Raw genomic sequence first — 14,588 nt, 5'->3', positions numbered from 1 at the left:
TAATACACTGCTGGTGGGAATGCAGACTGGTGCAGCCACTATGGAAAACAATATGGTGTTACTTCAAAAAATTGAAAATTGAACTTCCATTTGACCCAGTGATCCCACTGTTGGGAATATACCCTAAGAAGCCTGAAACACCAATCAGGAAGAATATATGTACCCCCATGTTCATAGCAGCACTATTTACAATAGCTAAGATCTGGAAACAGCCCAAGTGTCCATCAGTAGACGAATGGATAACAAAGCTGTGGTACATATACACAATGGAGTACTATGCAGCGGTAAGAAAGAAAGATCTCTTGTCATTTGAGAAAACATGGAGGGACCTGGAAAGTATTATCCTAAGTGAAATAAGCCAAGCAGAAAAAGACAAATACCACATGATCTCACTTATATACGGAATATAATGAACATAACAGTCTGAGGAATACGGTAGACCCAGAAACATGGAAGTAGGGCACAGACTGACATCCCTCAGAAGAGGGGGTGGGGGGTGGGAAGAGATAAACCACAGAACTTATATGCATGTATGCATGACCAATGAACATGGACAACTAAGCTGGGGATGGGTTGGGGGTGGGGTGGGGAGGGGGGTGCCAATGGGTTAAAAAAGGTGAAATATCTGTAACAAAAAAATAAATAAAAAATTTGAAAAAAAAAAAAAAAAAAGATGTGACACAGAGATTCTTTTGATGGTAATAAAAAATTCATTGTCATCAAAAATAGCTAAAACCAGTGTAGATTCATCAGTCATAGGGAATGTGCCGTTCTGGTGGGAGATGCTGATAATGGCCAAGGCGATGCACGTCTGGGCAGGGCATACATAGGAAATCTCTGCGCCTTCCTCTCAATTTTGCTGTGAACCTAAAATGCTAAGAAAACAAAGTCTATTTTTTAAATGGCTAACAAAATGAAATAATAGTTCAGTCACGGCTACATTTCATGGTCCTGCTATAACAATGAGTGGTTGATAGGAAAATTTAATGTGATATTTGTTAACTCTCGGTCATACTCACTGTTAAATACATCTGTCATCTGCTGCTCATAGCAGATCTTATTATCTGTCCACAAAATAATTCCCTTTTAGCCCTGGCCAGTTTGGCTCAGCGGTTGGAGTGTCGGCCCATGGACCAATAAGATGCAGGTTCAATTCCGGTCAAGGGCATGTACCTTGGTTGCAGTTTCTCCCGGCCCTGGTCGGGATGGTGCGGGAGGCAACCAGTCAATGTGTCCCTCTCACGTCAATGTTTCTCTCTCTCTCCCTCTCGCCCAGTCTATCGGAAGATAAGTGGGAAAATGTCCTTGGGTGAGGATTTAAAAAATAAATAAATAAATAAATAAATAAATAAATAAATAAATAAATAAATAAATAAATTTCTTTTAATCCTGCTCACAGAAAAAAAATGGGTGTCAATATGCCTAGTGTCAGAAAATGAACTGTGAATGAACTAGGCCAAGGGTTGGCAAATTATAGCCCAAATCTGGTTCACAGCCTGTGTTTGTAAAGCCCCTGAGCTAAGAAGGGTTTTGGTTTTGTGTTGTTTTATATATATTTTATTCATTTTTAGAGAAAGTGGAAGGAAGGTTGGGGAGGAGGGGTGGGGAGAGAGAGAAAAACGTTGATGTGAGAGAGACACATTGATTGGTTGCCTCCCGCCCACCACTGGGGTAGGGATTGAGCCTGCAACCCAGGTGCATGCCCTTGACTGGAATTAAATCCAGGACCCTTTGGTGAGGGGGGCCCACGCTCTAATCACTGTGCCACACCAGCCAGGGCAAAAGGATTTTTACCCTTAATTAACAGGGTTGAGAAGGAGGAGGAGAAGGAGGGAAGAAAGAATAAGAAAGAAATGCAGTAGAGACCGTAGGTGGCCCACAAAGCCTAAAATATTTACTATTTGTCCCTTACAGAAAAAGTTTGTCCATCCCTAATCTAGGTCATGAGCACATGCGCCATTTCTGGCCCCAAAAATGTGAAAGGAAGTCTTCCTGGGAAGGGGGTGACTGTTCTTGGATAGGGCAACTAGATACCTCCCTGGGCTCCATATTTGAAATGGGGGCAACTTGGGGGATGTTGCACCTTATTTCTCTTTTCTGAACATCATTAAAACTCAATTTAGAAATTTTCACTTTCAGGCAAGGCGGAGTGATTTTATTCTTACATGAAGGTAGGTGTCTCTGTCCTCATTTTAAGGACAGCAATCTGCAGTTCAAAGTTATGAGATTGTGCACAGCAGATCTCACGTGCTCTGGGGACAGACCCCAGCACGTCGGAACCACCTTCTGAGACACAAGCATGGAGACTTTGACAATACCATGGACAGAGAACTCAGGTACTGCTGCCACCACCATGGCTTTAGACCAGGGGTCTCTCAGCGGCCTGCACACATCATTTGTACCAGCAGAAGCGGGCCAGGTGCGCTGTGGATGGGTCTCCTGCAGCTTGAATGTTCTCCTGGAGGTAACATCTCTTGTCTGCCTATGTCAGAAACTGTTTAATTGCTCTGTATTTAGCTTTTTAAAATCATTTCACTCCGTACCATCAGCCACATCACATTTCCCATAGCTTTTGGGAGGCATCTGTTGGTGGGAAGTATTAGTGGGCATTAACTGCCCAAACTCAAAAAGGAGAAAGTTAAAATACAGTGTTTCACTTAGCATAATACTCTCCAGGTATTATTGTAAGCAAAATAAGCCAGTCAGAGAGAGACAAGTATCACACAATCTCACTTATTTGTGGAATCTAATGAACAAAATAGATCCAGATACATGGAAGTAGGGCACAGACTAACCTCAGAGGGAAGGGGGTGGGGGCTGGGAAGAGATAAATCAAAGAAATTATATGCATATATGCACAACCAATGGACACAGGCAACAGTGCGGCAGGAGGGGGGCCAGGAAGGAGGAGGTCAATAGGGGAAAAATAGAGGGACATCTGTAATACAACGATAAAGATAAATTTTAAAAAATAAAATAAAATAGTATCACAAGTAAAATTTTTAAAAATACAGAGTGTTGCCCTGGCCGGTTTGGCTCAGCGGTTAGAGCATTGGCCTGCGGTCCTGAGAGACCTGGGTTCGGTTCCCGCTAAGGGCGCGTACCTCGGTTGCAGTTTGTCCCCGGCCCTGGTCGGTTGTGCGGGTGGCAGCCACTCGATGTGTCCCTTTCACATCGATGTTTCTCTCTCTCTCTCTCTGTTCCTCTCTCTCCCTCCCACTCTACCTGAACAAAAAAAAATGGAAAAATGTCCTCGGGTGAGGATAAAAAAAAAAAAAAAATACAGAGTGTTGATGTGCTTGCTGTATCAGCTCACATCAGGTAAAGGGCCAAGGCATGGTGTGAGCCACGTCCTACTTGTTCCCTGAGCTCCCTTTACATAAGTCCCGTCAACACTGAGTTCCAAAGACTAGAAATAGGAAGTTGTGTAGAGTTAATGTCACCAGCTGCTGGTCATCTCCCACTGCATTGGTCCACACAACCTGGGCTCCCGCCACACAACCTCTGGCCTTCCCCTGAGCACTCTGTCCCCTGTCATGTCTCCAACCCTCTGCTTATGCAGAGCCTTGGGCCCAGAATGCTGTTCGATCCCACAGGCATCCACCCACCACTCACTCACCAAGCCTCTGTAAAGTGCCTGGCATTGTTAGGTCCTGGAACACAAAGACGAACAATAGTTTCTGTGCTTGAAAAGCTCTCAAGATAGACACATAACAAATAACCAGCTGCAGTGTGATAAATGCTAAGAGAGATGTAAATTGTGCTTTGAGAGTCCTGAAGATGGAGCAATTCACTATGCCTAGGTCGCAAAGGGGAAGGAAAAGAGGAGATTTCAGAGAGGAGAAGACATTTGAATTTGTTTAAATCCTTCTTACCCTTCAAAAGATCTGCCCAAATGAGCCCTTCAGCTGTTAGAGCGTCGGCCTGTGGTCCAGAGAGACCCGGGTTCGGTTCCCGCTAAGGGCACGTACTTTGGTTACAGTTTGTCTTCCGCCCTCATTGGGTCGTGCAGGTGGCAACCACTCGATGTGTCCCTTTCACGTCCATGTTTCTCTCCCCCCCCCCCCGCCCCCTTTCTCTCCCTCTCTCCCTCCCATTCTATCTGAACAGAATATGGTCGGTCGGGTGAAGATAAAAAAAAAAAAAGGATCTGCCTGTTGTCATCTGCAGTGACGATTGTCATCTCGGTGCCTCTCCCACAGCACAGTTCAGCTCATTTGTGCCCCAAGCAGTTGTTGTCCTATCTTCCTCCCCAGACTGCAGGCTCCTTGAGGACAGCATCCAAATCATATCTAGCCTTATGTTTCCATAGCCCCTAGCACAGGATCTTGCACACCCTAAGATCTAAATGGTTGCTTACTGAACTAAATTGAATTGAAATTTCTAAAGGCATCATTGAGTCAGGCAGCAGTGTAAAGTTCATAAGGTTCCTGGGCAGTCATTGTGCCTAAAAACAGCACCTGCAGCAATGGCAAGAAGAAATAGTCACAGATGAAACAGCAGCTCATAAAAGCATCTCACAGCATGCGGGTTTCAAAAAGAAGCAATGCCTACTAGGAAGGACACAACCGGTCGATTTCCGGGTGGTATTGAGGTTAACGTGCGCACGTTGCTAAAGTAAGGTATGGGGGTGCAGAGAACCACCCAGACCTTTACACCTCACAGAAGTAAGGAAGGGACCGTGACTAAAAGAAGCATGTGGGGTCACCCTGAATATCCTCTGCAGCTGTAATGAGGGAAAAAAGGAGAAAGAAGGGCCACGCACAAGAGAAGCAACCACAGGTGTAGCGGAGTCAGAATTATTCAGGTGTAATAACTGTCCCATCCCCCAGCTATGGCAGCCAGACTGAAACACAGATTCCTCCATGTGCCTGGCTCGGAAGCAGGGCAGGCGAGAGCCACAGGAAGAGATGTCTGGATCAAAGCAGAGAAGAGGGCTCTTTAGTTCCTTTAGGTGATGCTGCACGTTGACCCGAGCACATTTATTTCCCTGCGGAGAAATCTGTTGGAGAAACAGGATTTTTTAAATTAAAGAATATGTTTTAATTCTAGAAAACCATCATACCATTGTTTCTGATTTTGCTTTATTGCTGGGTCAAAATTTACACACAACTCAGATAGGTCAAAAACTGGCTTTATTTGTGGTACATAAATGATCTCAGCTAAAATAACAACTCCATCCTGCTGTGGGTGTGGTTGGGGCAGGGGTGGGGGACGGAAGTGAGGAAAGGGATGCACAGGTCAGAATCCCAGCAGAAAATGTCCCCTACACTCAAACTGGGTAATGGAGAAGACTTTATGGATTTTTTTTTTAAGGTGTGGAAAGAGTTTAAGGAACCCTACAAGAAGTAGTGTGGTTCCCTGAAGCTAACAATAGCTGGCAGCCTGTTAGGGAACAGGCTGGAGAGAAAGTTCCAGAACCAGGAAGGAGAGCTCTAGGGGAGAGGGATGTCCACAGGGAGCTTTCAGAAGAAGTATGCAGCTGACCTGCATGGCAGTCTGACAGAAGGGTCCCAAGGAACGACTACTCTGACCTTATTTTCGTTCTTCAAACACCTACTAACTTTCCCACTGGTCAACTGCGATCAAAAGCCAGAGAACAAGCATGTATCTGGGGCAACTCATGTATGTCAGCCTCTCGGGGGGCAAAGTGGAGTGGGAAAGAACAGCAGGTGGATCTAGAGGGCCAAATTGGGACAATGCATCATTTTTGCCTTCCGCATTCTTTCTTGTCTTTGTTCGGGTGAAAAAGTATCTCTCCGATACAGGAAATACTTAGACTCTCATCAACTGCTGTAGGATGATGCCAGTGTGGTCATATATCCACCAGAAAACTAAAATATTAGCCCCCATGAGTATTCCTCATATAAGACATGAAAAGGAGGGAGGAGGAGAAAACAAGACACATGATTTATTAACAAGAACTGTGTAGTTCCTGTTTTTATAGCTGTTCACAGGATCTAAATTAATAATCATAAAGTCCTTCTTTCATCATCCATATTCCATTTTCCCTTTAACCTCTGCCTGCACCTCCACTGGGTGGAGTCCTTCACCTGGTAAAGTGAGTTGAACCCTCACGCCTCCGGAAACGGAGTTCTTGACGGTCCTGTCTCTTTGAGGTTGATGTAATTTTCTGTTAATGAGACTATCAAGCAAATTGAGAAAACAATCCAGCGAATCCCCCTGGGCCAGTTACAGTCCCTCTGGCCTCGTGGTGTAGCAGTAATGCTCTTTTCTCTTGGAGGTCAGGGTCAGTCATCTCATTTGTTTTTCAAAATTAAACATTCCTGGAAAGGAGTTTACAAAGATCAGGTCGCCGTCACTGTGGCTGCCTCCGAGGTGAGGACCACAGCCTCCAACTCCTAGCATCTCAGCAGTCTTCTCTTCGGACAGACGCGTCTTGACTCAGATCTTCCCTTCTTCTCAGCACGAAATCGCCTGTCTATCTCTAATTCCCACACGAAGCACTGCATGCTAGCGAATGATATAGTGAAAGACCAGAAGGAAAACTAAATCATTACGTTTCCTGCTAGTGCATATGGTCTCTACATACCTCTGATTTCCCAAGCAGCCCAAGCTGAGTGTCACAGTAAGTCACACACCAGGTTTCTCTGACTCAACTCCCATCCACTGCAGTGCAGTCATCCTCCCTCTCTGGGCTATTGCTCTGGCCTTTCTTCTGTTCTAACCCTCCCCCACCCCCACCTCCCATCCCACACACACGCACGCCTTGGACCTATTCTCTATGCAGCAGCCATAGTATCTTTATAGAACATGAGTCATAGCCAGTCTTTTCTACACTCAAAACTCTCCAGCGGCTTCTCGTCAGCCCTACATCACGGTTAGTATCTCGGGGTGCTGTGCCTCACGCAGCCTCCCAGGTTAGTCTTCTTTAACACCTGCATGTTGCCATCTACTGCTGGAGGAGGAGACACCTGAGAACATGAGCAGAGCTGACAGCACCAGCCAAATGCCACCCCCTGCCAGTGATGAAAAATCATTGCTACAACAGGTGCCAATGATTATGTCAGGACTCCCTGCGAGAAATTGGGACCATCTTTTATAGCGGCCCAATCTGTCAGCACTGCCCTCCAGAATCGAGGAAGATCCTGGCACAGCCTGGGACACATTGGCATTTAGAGGGTTTGAATCTCTGTATTTCAGACTCCTTGCCCTAGGATGAAAGTATTCATAAAGCCAATTTTAAGAATATTCTTCCATTTATGGTTTCATTTCCAGAAGATTGGTCAAAAACAAGTATAATATCAAGTTTTGCCCAAGGCATTGCACTGAGACTTGTCTGGAAGAAGAGAGGAAAGGGTCCTAAACTCAAGTTATCCCAGAAGTAATTTTACTTCTATCATCCCTGAAGTTCTGGTACCTCTCAGAACTCAAAGCCCAGCCCATACCCCAAAATATCAGTTCTACTTTATCCACAAATGAACCTACAATTTCTATGCGTGCTCACCAATGACCACCAGGCTTGACCTAATCCCACGGGAGCTTGGCAAACAATTGGTGAATGATTCGAAGGATAAGCCCAAGGTTCCTGATTTTTTGGAAAAGAAAACAGTTTAGAGCTGCCCACTGACTTTCACCTTCTGTAGAAAGACCTATAGATTCTTCAGTGCTGGTGTCTTTGTCCATTCTCTTGGATAGAAGGAGTCCAAATGTTAACCCAAACTCTTCGCTCTCTTCTCTGTCCCACTGTGCAAAGTGTGAAGATGTGCAACTTTCACCCTCTCGTCAGTGTGCCTCATGACGTCTTACTCATCTCCACACACAAGACTCGTCTGAGTGCTACACTCCACCAGCCGGTAGGCTCCCCCAACCCAGGAGGCTTCCCCTTTGCTTTATTTCCTGGTTTACAGGAAAACTGGGGAGCGCCCTCCCTCGCAGGCTCTAACTAGAACTAAGGCAGTTCACCTCCAGCAATGGAGACGCCGCCTATTTCTCCACCGGCAGCATCCCTCTTCCATCCACCAATTGCTAATGATGCAGGTGGATTCTTTCCAAATTACATGCTGAATCAAAATAATAAATCTATATAGGCAATTGAGCCAAGAGCCCAGAAATCAGATATACCAAGCTCAATAAGGATCAACTACTTATAGTTACACAATGTGTTTAACATGGCTCTCATTCAGTTTTTTTATCTGTAAATAGGGGTCATCCTAACAGCCACTTCATTTACTTAGAGTCAGTAATAAAGTCTTTTATATAAGGTTCTTGGCTCATTTAGCAAATGGAAGTGATGATGATGATGATGGTGATGATGATGACAATAATGACAATGATAATATTAAAGGAAAAAAGTCACAAAGCCATAAGACTTAAGATATCAAAGTATTTATTGAGTTCAAATAAACATTACAGAGCCATAATTATTATCATAAATATTAATATTAGCCTTATATTTAAGTAGCAATATCATGATTCTATAAATAAATCCATATTAATAAAATGACATAAATAAAATGTGTATTTATAACAATAAATAAATTCATAAATATAAAGTATATATAATTATGAAAAGAAAGTTATTTGGATGTTTGTTTTTCTTAAAGGAATGAGAAGTAATTTTTTTATAAAACTAGACAATTGCTTAAAAATTAATTTCTGTGTATAAAATGCCAACTACAATAAAACATTAGCAATAAATCTAATTTTGCTTGGAAGGGCTATCTTCTAGTCTTATGGACACAAGTGACATTGTTCTCTTTTTTAAGCTAAGCAGGGGTTTACATATTTAGAATCAACCCATGATTGTGGAGTTTGACTTTCCATTTTCCTTTTGGTAAAAGAAAACCTCTGGGGATCTTATTGTTATTTCCAACAGGCAAGAAGGGTTATCCATTTTCCAGCTTTGCTGTGATCAAATGCAGGAATTTCTCAGGTTCATGAACAGCAAATCTAGTTCTCCAATTGCTTTGATCTCTCCACTCTCTCCAAGCTGTGAAAATAAGAAAACACAAATACTTGAGACTTTATACCACATTTTTAAAAGAGGAACAAATGAGAAGAAGATGACTTAGTTAGGTTGCTAGAACAGAATCTAAGTTTTAGCCTTTTGAAAAAGATTAATAGTAATACCCATTAGCAAGAACATAACATGATTTGCGAAAGACCTTTAAATTATGGCTCTCTGAACTGAGTGGGCACCAGGGAGCATCCATCTCTGCTGTACCTCATTCTAATGAAGTTGTTTAAAACCACTTCCTAACCAGAGCAAACAGATGGGAGCTGTGCTGGGGGCCCCAGAGTGCCACCCATTGCCTTGTCTTACCCCATAGTCCTACAACTGTCTATGACCAATCAACTATTTACAACAATAGCCTTGAATCAAAACTACACATGCACCAAATATACTGTTTTCACCTTCTTGACAAAGGTAAAGAAACAGGTTTTCACTTTTGTGAAAATAAATAAGTCCTGTCCAGTTGCTTTAATTAGTAGAACGCCAAATATAGGTTCTAACATTCCTTCTTTCTCCTTTTTCCAAATGGTATGTAAATGAGACGTTCAAACCCAATGGAAGAGAGAGTCCAAATTCTAGTCCAAAGCATCCTCCTCTGAAATTCATCTGCTCTGTTAAGTTTGCTCTGGATTATTTGAAGAAAAGCCACAAGACATCATTGTCTTCTACACTTTGCTCTCTTTTCTCTTCCTGCTTTCTTTCACGGTTCCACCTTCCCACTCTTTCCTTGCATTAAAGGCCAAGAGATATCTGTGTAAAAATGTTAAAGTTTATCTTGTCCTATTGTCTTGTCATCCATGCTGCTGTAGCTACTCTCTGCTTTTTCCTCTGGACAGGAAATTAATACCTCCATGACTTCCTACCCATTTCAGACAGTGCTGACCAGTTTTTCCTAATGTTGCGCTTTCTCTGGACATCATTCCTCTCTTCTGCCTATGCTTTCTGGAGTGACAGGGTGAACAAAGTATAACCACTTTCCCATGTGGCAGCCTATTGCACATGTGAAGGTTGATTCTCTCAAAATGGAGTAAAAGCGTCAAAATCTCTGTTTTCTCACACAGAGCACCATCTGATTTTTCTCTCTCACACTTCTTTTTTTTTTATTACTCCTCACTCGAGGATATTTTTCCATTTATTTTTAGATAGCGTGGAAGGAAGGAAGAGAGTGTGAGAGAGAAACATCAATGTGAGAGAGACACATCCATTGGTTGCCTCCTGCAAGACCCCGGTCAGGACCGGGGATCGAACCTGCAACGCAGAAATGTGCCCTTGCCCAGGTATCAAACCCACAATCCCCCAGTCCATAGGCTGACATCCTGACCACTGAGTCAAACTGGCCAGGGCCATACTTCACTTTTCTAAAGACTGAAAAGAAAGCTAACATCGAGATTTTTCAAACCAGAAGAACAAAGCAATTCTTGGCTATGGCATGCCAATATTCAGCCCTCCACACCTAGGTATTAGTTTTACGACAAGAGAATTGAGCTTCTCAGTGAAAACTACAAAGGAAAAAAAACATTATGCTCATTAAATCATGCTCAGGAAGAAATCATTTTGTCAAAAAAATTAAGATGGAAAAGGGGGGTGGGAGGTTGTGATTATGCTAGTTGCTGAAAATTTTATCAACTAGAGCCTTCATGTTTCGGAGGTTGGGTTGTACCTGCTTGTAACAGCATCACTTTCGCTGCTACTAATCATTCCTCTGGTTTTGGGATGAGTCACAACTGCTAGTCTGAGCCTTCTACTGTTGTTTTTTTCCTCAAATAGGCTACATGATAGTATCATTCACTGTAGAAATACACACTAGCCTGCACCAGATGTATGCTCACTATCTATCTAAGGATTTATTGCAGTGCAGAGGAGACCAGAAAGGAAGGGAAAGGGACAGGAAAAGAAAAGATTTCCAGTTCAAATTTCCATGCTACTATAATAAATCTACTCTGAATATTTTTATTCAATTTGAAACTTTAAAGAATATTGAGGGTTGTTCACGTTTGCTTTAAATTCAGATCAATAGCTATTGGGTATTATAGTATAATAACTCAATATAAATATCAATCACTTTAGAAATTCAGCCTATATTCAAGTCAAGCTCTTTTGTTATGATTGTCCTGGGTTTACTTCTCCGAGTTTTAAATCATCAAATTAATGGCTTCAAAAATCACTTCAAATAAATGTGCCCCCAGGCTCTTTTCTGTTTATGAACAAGTGCCTTTTCATATTACATGGACTAGTAGGAATCTCAAATTTCCCTAAGAATTAATAATACTGAAACTGATCTGTCTTGCTGCTGCAAGAGTGCTGGCCTGAACGGGATTCAGCAGAACTGCATTCTAGCCCTGGCTCAGCCGCTGACAATCCCCAGAACATGGGGATGAGATTGGACAACCTAACTTCCCTTACAGTTCTAGAATTCTACGACTTGTAAAATTTGGCAAGTGATTTGTAAATATATAGACACATCTATATACATATACACCTCATTAACCTAACTGTAGAAGAATCAAGTAAAAAATCATAACTTGACGGGGTCGAGGAGGGGCGTTACAAGAAAGAAAAGAAAAACATTTCTCTCTCCTCTGTAATGATTCGGCATTAATAGTACTAGTCGTACCTCTTTCACTGTGTCTTTCAGCTCCTGCACATTTCTGTGGATATGCTGGCCATCACTTTCAATATGCTGCAGAATGAAAATCAGAGTAATGATTTCAACATTGTTGTACTGATACTTAATGAACCTCAAAGTCCCTAACTGAGGTATGTTACAATTCACCTGGGATTAAACTTCTTAGCATTTGTGCCCACAATGACCTAGATTTCACCAGTGACCTAAATTTTCTGAGCCCTTGAATTCCCTTGGACACCAAAATCCAGTCATTTCCCTTATGTGGGACCTCTCTCCACTTTTGGGAAATCCTACTGAGGAGTGGTTTATGCAAATTCTGTCAAGATTAAAACATGTACCTCATCAAAAACACATTCTCAGAACAAGAAACGTACATAAAACATCTTGTGTTAACAACAGGCCCTTCTCATTAGGTACTAGGTCCCCTTTGTTCTGACCACTTCACTTAAACTGTTTTCATAGTTTTAGATGTTCAGAGGCATGAATTCACACACCTTTGATTTTGTCTCTTCCCATGACTTCAAAAAGATAAGTCTTTGCCCACCCAACATGGAACATTAAACCTTCCCATTTCCCTCATTCCCTCTTTCCCATCCTTTCCCTGATCAATTATAGTCAATACTCCACATCTAGGTGTTTTTCCTTACATCTCCCAATACCTTTCTCATCTCACATACCCTGAGATGCTTTCCCCAGGGACAAATAGCCATCTATGCACTTGTCTTTTAGACCCCATTCATCACCATAAGCTCAAAATGTAACTCACTTAAGCAAAAACAAATACTCTGATTCCAAATGACTCCTATAGTGATGCTGCTGAGGCACCTCTTATTGCCAGCAGGGGAGAGGTCAATAAGGATTGGGGGGAAAGGGCTCTAAATGTTAGAAGAAGGGAAGGCAGGTAATTAGGCGTAGGTGAACTGAGAGAAGAACTTACACATCGGCTAAGCTTGTTGCTGAGCCTAGTCAGGAAGCCCACCACCTCCTGCATATAGGGCTGGAATTTATCAGACTGGGGGAGCAGCACTTCTTCAAGGGTGAAGTTCAGCACCTGCTTCATCAGATAGCAGTGCTCACTCATCTACAGACAAAAGTGAAACAGCAGGGATCATAATTAGGGCACATCCAGAAGACCCAAGCCATCATCACCACCACTCCAAGTAGCCATGAACGGCACACTGCCCTGCCCATTACTACTATGGCTTACATTGACTCCATGGAACAGTTTCTTTCCAATGAGACGGACGTCTGTGTTGTTATCTGCCAAGCTAGCCTGGAAGAGAAGGAAAAACTAAGTTCTTAGATATCAAGAAGATAGAAGAAAAGTCTGTAAGTAGAGATATACTTTATCCCCTCTCTCAGGAGCATCCCCATGAAGACTTAGAAAAGAAATCAGATGTTTGCATGAGTTTAAAGTAATGCACGAAGGAGTACAGGGAAAATGAATAGTCAGATGAGCTACTACATGGCTCCTTTTAGGGTAAAATTCAATGTACGTATTTTAAAGGCCAAAATGGAAGGTCATCTGATAAAGTCCAATCTCCAAAGAGTCTGTGAAGAGACAGAAAATGATCTCTGGTCTACCAGTAGAGATAAATGATGGGTTCTTAAAGATGTTAGATATGCGCTGCAGAAAAATGTAAGAACTACTTGGGCTCCAAGTAGACAAGATAAGAAAGACAGAGACTGAGATGAGTACCTCCTTGGCCAGCATGAAGGTATAGTTGGTGATATAGGGCTGCCGGAAGTCGTACGCATCAAGGCTGCAGTAAGACCTGATGGGCACAGCTGCTCCTCCCTGCACCGACAGGGCGATGAGAACAAGGCAGCTGGCAGCCAGACTCCCCATAAGGGAAAAGCTCGTAGATTTCTGCTGGGTGGCCATTGAAGACAACTCTTACTTGAGCAATCGGCAGTTAGGGAAGAAGAACCTAGTATCAAGAAAACAAGAACATAAAGGGAAAAATTAGTATCAAGAAGTGTCACAACAAGCAAACTATACATCCTAAGTTTGCTGAAACACTTACCTGTTTCAACGATTCTGCTTGTGATGGAAAGGTAGAAGCTGCTGCTTTTATAGCCCTTAGGACACCAGATTTTTTTTATTGTGAAAAATATGACATCAGCAATTATCTAATTTCCAGTGCCGTCTTCTGAGAACTACCTAACCACCATAGGAGCCCACAAAACGCCACCTCCTGTCCTTCCCACCTTGATATGTAAATGTTTCCCTAAAAACATCACTATCAGGTCCCAGAGGGTGCCTTTACAGGTAAATCCCAGAATTTTCTAAACCTGACATCTTTTTCAAAGAAAAGAATTGCTTTGTCTTTATGGCATAATATTTTTTGATCTCCTGTAGTAACTGAGTAAGCATTTTGGTCACGGACTCATTTTCCTTCTAGCTTTATAGATTCTTATCTCATTAGAGTTGATCAGAAATAAGGACCCGTGTCTTATATCCTCTGCTTTAAAATAAACAGTGATGACATCTTAGAGATAATTCAATTTTAAAAAATAATTTTTAATATGTTAAATCCTGAAGAAGGCTCACATTTTTAAAATAAAAGTGTTGGCTAACCTAAGCACTGTTTTCCTCCCAGTCTTTTTTTCACGTGATCACAACAATTATGGTAGATGCAAATGTATCTTAAATTTTTTTATTAATAAAATCAATATTCATTTAAGTTTGGAAATATTAATGAGCAATTTTATCACTATTTTTAATATGTATGTATTTTTAAAACACAGGGGTAAAATAGTTCATCTTAAAATTTTACCTGCACTCATTCTAAACAACACATAAGTCTCAAGATAAGATTTCCAAAAATCTTACAACAATTTCTTAGTGCATATTTAGATATCTGAAGAAGGGACTATAGCAATATAGTGGCTACATGTTGACTTCAAATTATTAAAGATACATTGCCTTCTAAATAATACCTAAAATCTATACTGGAGAATCTCCCAAGGGGTGGGAGCAAG

At 42.0% G+C, this 14,588-nt stretch overlaps 1 protein-coding gene across 1 annotated transcript; it reads right to left on the bottom strand.

Moving 5' to 3' along the window:
* Positions 1 to 8,829: 8,829 nt before the first annotated feature.
* Positions 8,830 to 13,536, bottom strand: IL22 (interleukin 22). The gene is made up of 5 exons (XM_036252825.1): positions 13,303 to 13,536; positions 12,811 to 12,876; positions 12,541 to 12,684; positions 11,592 to 11,657; positions 8,830 to 8,953 (listed from the first exon to the last, which is right to left on the bottom strand). Exons 1-5 carry the CDS (start codon positions 13,486 to 13,488, stop codon positions 8,876 to 8,878), a joined length of 540 nt encoding a protein of 179 aa, XP_036108718.1. The 5' UTR covers positions 13,489 to 13,536; the 3' UTR covers positions 8,830 to 8,875.
* Between the last annotated feature and the right edge of the window lie 1,052 nt (positions 13,537 to 14,588).

Source organism: Molossus molossus, unplaced genomic scaffold (assembly GCF_014108415.1).
Source record: "Molossus molossus isolate mMolMol1 unplaced genomic scaffold, mMolMol1.p scaffold_m16_p_10, whole genome shotgun sequence".
NCBI classification, from domain to species: Eukaryota; Metazoa; Chordata; class Mammalia; order Chiroptera; family Molossidae; genus Molossus; species Molossus molossus.
The sequence above is the reverse complement of the archived record's forward strand: the minus strand, read 5'-3'. Positions and strand labels throughout refer to the sequence as shown.